Source organism: Ooceraea biroi, chromosome 6 (genome assembly GCF_003672135.1).
Source record: "Ooceraea biroi isolate clonal line C1 chromosome 6, Obir_v5.4, whole genome shotgun sequence".
In the NCBI taxonomy this organism is placed as follows: Eukaryota; Metazoa; Arthropoda; class Insecta; order Hymenoptera; family Formicidae; genus Ooceraea; species Ooceraea biroi.
In genome coordinates, this window is record NC_039511.1 from 1,270,536 (window position 1) to 1,277,376 (window position 6,841).

At 42.5% G+C, this 6,841-nt stretch overlaps 1 protein-coding gene across 3 annotated transcripts; it reads left to right on the forward strand.

Moving 5' to 3' along the window:
• The first annotated feature begins 156 nt into the window (after positions 1–156).
• LOC105276457 (kinesin-like protein costa) lies at positions 157–4,830 on the forward strand. 3 transcript variants are annotated; one of them, XM_011334078.3, is made up of 3 exons: positions 157–451; positions 534–678; positions 854–4,830. In XM_011334078.3, the coding sequence occupies exon 3, from the start codon at positions 918–920 to the stop codon at positions 3,435–3,437; it is 2,520 nt and encodes an 839-aa protein (XP_011332380.2). In that variant the 5' UTR covers positions 157–451; positions 534–678; positions 854–917; the 3' UTR covers positions 3,438–4,830. The 3 variants fall into 3 exon arrangements, with proteins under 3 accessions (XP_011332380.2, XP_011332379.2, XP_011332381.2); XM_011334077.3 differs by having other exon boundaries at positions 157–678; XM_011334079.3 differs by having other exon boundaries at positions 157–662.
• The last annotated feature ends 2,011 nt before the right edge of the window (positions 4,831–6,841 follow it).

The window sequence follows — 6,841 nt, forward strand, 5'->3', positions numbered from 1 at the left end:
AAACGCTATCTAAATCGATCCTCGATGCTCGAAACCTCATGGCAGAGGAATCAATTTATCACCAGCGGGAAAATGCGTTCTCTATATTCCAGATTCTTCTCATTAATTTTAAATGCAAAAATTTATCGTGATCTTTTCACTCTCTCGCTTTTCTAACTTAACGTGAAATGTGTTGCGCGTTCCGCAGAATATATTTAAACAATTATCGAGAAAAATTTATTAAGAGTCCGCAGCTGTTGGTAAAGCCATACCAACCCAAGGGGGCCCATGGGGCCCCATGCATGGAAAATACGTTTACTGACGGATTTACGACTGCTACAAATATCATAACATTTAATCCGCAATGTGTTATTAATTTTTGCGTGTACGATCATCGCGATATTTCGCGCGACCAGATGCGGGACCTTGAACGGCTCTTCGTGAAAACGAGATTTGTATATTGCGTCTGCACGTATGTATGATACGATTTCGACAATGCTTGGCATGGCCTAATGTTTCTCGACGTAGACTGGCATCGATTTCTGTAAGGTCAGCCGAGAGAAAGTTTTTTTCGACAAAGAAACGTCACGGATACTGAATCGTGACGATCCCGACTATCATCCGTGAACTCGTGAGGCACAGAAAACTGGAGCATGGTGTTGAAAAATGGGAAATCCCGATAGGTTAGGAACTATCTTGGTAAATACATACAAGTACAGTGTGATTACCTCTAAAAATTTTTTGTTATGATCTCGCGTTTGTTTAATTGCATTAACAATCGCGTGTGATTCATGTATATCGAGAATAATTATAGATCATTGTAATCTCGATTGATGATGTCAACAAGACAATTGACGAGGCAAAAATCTTGCAGGTGCAGCTTAACTCACACGAGTGGACACGTGCTTTGTTGGATGTGATTGCGCGAGGCGAATAAAATGATGGATTATAGTCCGTACATTCATCACCAAGCAATGCTGGATAATCAGCAATGTTACACGCCGTACATTGACACGATGGCATTCTACCATCAGCAGCAGCGTGATCATGAGCGTCATCACTTGACCGAGGAGGAAAGCGAGCAGATTGGCGACGAGGCTCACGAAATGATGACTCCCGCCACGTCCGGAGAGCGCAGTTCCAGCGCGGATCTGTTTAGATTAGAATTTGCAGCGGCACAATGGAGCAAGCTGGTTTCTAATGCAGAGGGTCTGTTCACGAAGCTCATGACGAGCAACGTCCTACCGCACACCGATCAGGATCAGATCGAGCAATGGCTGTGCATGAAGCAAGAGTACGAGGAGTGTATAGCTAACGATGATAACACCAGCTTGCAAGGATACCCGGACAACATGCGAAGATCGTTGGAGCGTATCGAGGAAGTGACCGAGACCGACGAGAAGACGGACGAATCGGCGAATCAGATGAAACTCAAAATGAATCCGAATTGTATTTCCAGCTCGGAGAGCGAGCTGTCCGAAGCCGAAGACGACGACGACGAGGACGACGAGGACGAGGAGGAAGATAACAGCGACGCGAGCTCGGAAAATCCAGATTTCTTGGACAAACTGGACGAGTACATAAATAAGTTCAAGATAGAGACAGACGGTATTGTTGACTCGAAGAAGGATGACTTCCGAGAGACGAACATCGAGATTATATCGTCAGTGACGAAATCCATGAACAATAATTACGTGCCGGTGTCTCGTCCGGCAAGGAATCCAAACTCCAGGAGAAACTCGATGCTCCCGGGTTCGGATATGTGTAACGAAGTGTTAGTCTTCAACGACAGTCTGAAACCTTGCCAGAATCAAATTCTTGAAAATCACATGACGGACTATGCCAATTCGTGTGTGCTGGACAATCATGGATCGGAGATTAACGACAACTTTGTTGCGGCGCAAAATGACAATTCGCCGGATTTATTGCTGGATGCCCTCAACACGGATGTACCTGAGCCGGTCAAGGAGCTGAAGGCCTTGACGCTGAATAACGAGGCGAAACAAACGCAAGTGAAAAAGATTCAGTCGAACTTGGACGGAGCGCATAAACGTATCGAGGAGCTGCAAACGACGATTAATATCAAGCAACGTTTCATAGCGGACATGATAAAGAATTCCGATACGCGCACTAACGCGAAACAGAAATTTCAACGTAAACGTAGTAAACTTGAGGAGGAATATTACAACACGAGGACGCAATTGGCACAGGCGGAGAACGCTTCCATGTACAAGGATTCCGACGAAAAATCGGCGCACAAGAAAGAAATTGAACTGATGAAGAACATGGCGATACATTACGGGAAACGACTGATGGACATAGATATGATAAAGCAGATCGCCGGAGACTCGGCGAAGAAAGTCTTGGAGCTGGAGGCTTCACTGAATACGTCCAAGAAGCAAATGGATAAGCTGAAACGGCAACTCAAGAGAGAGGAGGAACGTAAGAAGCAGCTCGAGGAGGAGCTCGCGAAAGATCAGCAGAAGATTCGCGAACTGGAAGAGAAGTACAATCTTACCGCTTCCAAGTTAAAGGAGATGCAATCGGAGAGCGAGGACGAGAAGCACAGCCTGGCAAAGTCCAAGATCGATTGCGCGGACAAAAAGAAGAATCTGCTGGACGTAAGCGCAAGGATATCCCACCTAGACCACGTTCTGAAGGAAAAGTCGATGGATCTGGAGCGTACCGCGGACATGGACGAAAAGGAGGCGTTGCGGCACGAAATCAGAAATTTGCGACACACCCGGGACTGCCTGGTGGATGAGAAGTGCGATCTGGACGAGAAGTTGCAGAAGGAAAGAACATTGACTACCGTTGAGGAACGCAAGCTGCTGGAATGCGGCGAGACGATCGAGGCGATCGACGCGATGATTGAGCACAAGAATGAGATGATCTGCGGGCGGAAGGACTTCGACGAGAATCAGTCGCAACGTGAGAAGGGCGAGAGGATGCTGACGGAACGCCTGAAAAAGCTGTCGCACGGCGAGATAATCACGCTATTCATGAAGTACTTCCGCAAGGTGATCGATCTGAAGGAGAGCTCGAAGAATCTTGAGGTCCAGACATCAGAACTGGAGGCGCTTATCTCAAATCAGGAGTGGCGGCTGATGGATTCCGAAAGGAGAATGGTTCTCTTGCAGAGACAGTACGAGGACAAGCTGCATCACGTGTTCAGGCATTTTGCGGAGGAGACGAGTAATTCCGGTCACGAGAGACTGGACAAAGACTCTGAGCTCATGAGGTATAGACGGGAGAATCGGATGCTGAAGAAACGGCTGGCGGACGTCGAGGCCCTTTTCAAGGGTACATCGCTTCCGCGTGCGACTAGTCCGTGTCGGATTCCACAGCAGGGATTGAAGCAGATCGCTGCGAATACTCAATCGACAACCAAAGTCACTAGGCAACGGAACAAGCTGATAATCCAAAAGACGACTGACTGCGATAAGAGAAAAAAGTGAACCTATTTAGAAAAAAGTGAAATGTTAGTCTCCTTCTGATTGCGTGTTCGCAGTCGATGTGTTCGATTCATATATGTTCGGTGTACACAGATGAAGTTGAAGTATGACAGACTTCTGTAAGACTAAGTTTCGCTTCTTGGCATTGTTAACCGTAATTTTATAGTTTATCATAGTTGCTAATGTGATAACAGTTTCACCGAGAAACAATTACCTCTTCTGTATTTTTGTAGGATGCGTATCGCTGTATCGTAAAAACGTATTGTATTGTAGCATTAAATACTCGTTTACTTTATACAGACAACTTAAGGATCCAACGATGATTATACTCGTATAAGTATGAATTTACTGCATGCTAACTATTGTATTTATTACACAGAGCATAAGCTACGAGGGAGCTATCGTACAGCTCCCTCGTAGCTCCACACTCAAGCTCATAATTTAATATTTCGGTATGATATCCAAGAATATTTCTGAATCTCATTCGCGAAGAACACATTTGCAAGTGTTATTATTTGATCTAGTAAGTGCCATGTTCATGTAATTAGACATTTATCATTATGCGTCATAATTGAGCGCATAATCCTGGTTTATATGCGACAAAAAGCAAGCTAGAGGCTTTTACGAGCCTTTTCAATTAATAATGCTCAATTGTTATTATATTTACATTAAGCAATATTTAATACTCGAATTAATTTCGAACCATCCGAACAACTTTACCATACCAATTGATATTGCTATTAGTTGCCACGAAATTAAACAATTGTGCTTGAAGTTAAGCTAATTAAAAATCTAGTTATTGACTAGAGAGACAGTACAACAATCTGATTAGAATACGTTTAAAATTTTAACAACACACTGTGCTAGGATTGTTAAAATTTTAATGGACTGCTCAACCATCGTATTTTCCGAATATACGCATAATGCTGAAATTGCACTCCGCATTATATTTTACTTGTCACTCGGCTATTTAGTATTGCTCGTATAGTATTGCTCAAAAAACATATTTGATGAACATTGATCTCTGTATTATTAATTCTCACATTACCGAGATATTTGTTGAACGCACAGCCAAAACGGGGTCGCTCATTTTTCTTCAAAGTCACTGTTGGAATTACCACATGACTGCAATTTAAGACATTGTCTATTTTAAATAGTAACTATAAACTTTAAGTTGTAAACCTTAGCTACTACAATCTTTTATCAGAAAACGGAACACCTACAACCTGTTTTCGGCTGGGTAGAATTGATATTGTTTCGTCAGGCGTAAAACAGTCCCCATTATGTATTATTACTTACCGAGCCAATCACCATGATTCTAATTCGATCAAGATCGTATCGATCCACTTCCATTATAATTTATTGTAATTTTGTAAATAAATTGACATGTACATTATCGTTCCTTTTCATTGATCATTCCCCGAACATGATCATCTACCACGAGATGAGAGTCCGTTATGAATCTTTTTTTCTTATCTTCTATTTCGTTCAAGATAACTTCGATTGTCAAGAAATTTATTTAAGGTATGCGGCGGAGTTCGAATACACGTACGTGTTACATTTGTCGGTGATTTTATAAAACGCTGCACCTTTAAAGTGTTATAGAAGTCGGTGTAGTGAGGTGGTTGAGGGAGAGAAAAATGTAAATGGACCGCCGCATTAATATCCGCCGAGGGTGACAAATTGTATGGGCATATCCCCGAAAGTGCAAACCCCATATACGGCGCTATCGGCATGCGAATCGTCGTTCTCGAATTTACCCGTTAAGTGGTAAGAAATATCTTTCACGATACGATACCCACGAATTGGTAGCCGTATCCCAGAGTTGCGCATAATCTTTCGATGCACTTGGTACCGGACCGATCCGAAACCTGTTGCAGTCGCTTCACCAGCTTCCAGGACGCACCGTTACCATGCTCGGCATGCGTGAAAACAGGATGATCCATATTTCGGGAGGGTATCTGATGTATTCATGTATCACATTGTTGCAGTACCAGACAATAGCACACGATTTCCATCCCTCTTGAAAAATTTCTGTTAATGTGCGATAAAATATGCAATTTATAACATTAAAAACATTTTCACACTCATGATAAATACGAGTATTTTGTAGAATATATTTTAATCTTTATCATTTTTTAGTGTACCTGATTGTATAATCAAAAATAATTTTTTACCTTCAGATACCACCATGATGAAAATGAGACAGCTTCAGTTGCCGTCACCGGATGTAAGTACGCTGTAATATCAATTATTATATTGAGCAGCGTCATTTTACCGAATGACACATCTGCTTCGTCGTCGTTGCCTGTATTCTTGTAAGTACGTTGCAACAATTACTCATGATCGGCGATTAAATCTCGCAGCTTCCACCACGATGCATTTTATAATACTGCATGGAGTTTAAAGAGTACCGTTAAAAGTAAAAGACGCGTTGATCACTGGCGTTTACCGTGCAAGAAAGCGATGATCTCCGAGGGAGAATTTTATGCGTCTCATGATCGAATTTTGTTGCTAAATGTGCTCGTATAATTTTTGCGGTTTATACACAGGAGCGAATAGTAACTTGGCTGGGAATACGGGCCTAATAATTTTCGGAGACCCCCTGCGAGCAACAAAGTACCAAGACACGCGATATGTAACATGTTGCTCTTCTACCTCATTATTTCAGAAAGACAAATTTTTTGGCCAATTCGAAAAAGAATTAAATAAGAATACCACATTCTTTGGTGTTCCAAGAGTTAAACCCTGCTTTAAAATATCATTGATTCGAATAAAAAATTCAGATAACATCACTAATGAAAAAAATTCATGAAATATTAATCCTAATTTGACAAAAGCGATCAGGGAGCACCCTTCATAATATCGACGAATATTTTTCAATACGGTTCTTGCGCGGAATGAGCGTTGTTCTCTCAACACTTGGACCCTAAAACTTAAACCCTAAGGTTTCTAGGCCCGTCCCTGTCGATGCAACATCACTCCTCCGCGATCTTCTCGTTTCTGGCATGCGGTCCGAAATAAGTTGTTATCTTCCAAGGCGTGAGTGACCAGGGTAGAATTAAGTGGATCCACTGGCGAGGAAATTTCGTAATGCGAAAAGGGAGGGACGCGGGGCGGGTACATAATTTGATCATCAAGGAGCCCATGACAGAGTGTCTCAGGACTAAAGCACCCATCATTACCATTCTATCGCGTAAATATCTATCGAGCTCACTCTCATCACTTAGGTACTCTTCAGTCGGCTCTGTCACCTTCCATGGCGTCGCTGCATGATCCGATCCAACGATAAAATTTTCAATTAGCGATTATCACGTCGCAATCAGATAACACTACGCTGTCTTCAGAGTCGATTTCCCGATTATAATAATTTGTTCATGTACTTTTCTAATGGAGAAACGCGCGAC

What these genes read in the sequence shown, in the direction of transcription:
- LOC105276457 (XM_011334077.3), top strand. Translation starts at nt 918, where the DNA reads ATGATGGATTATAGTCCGTACATTCATCACCAAGCAATGCTGGATAAT.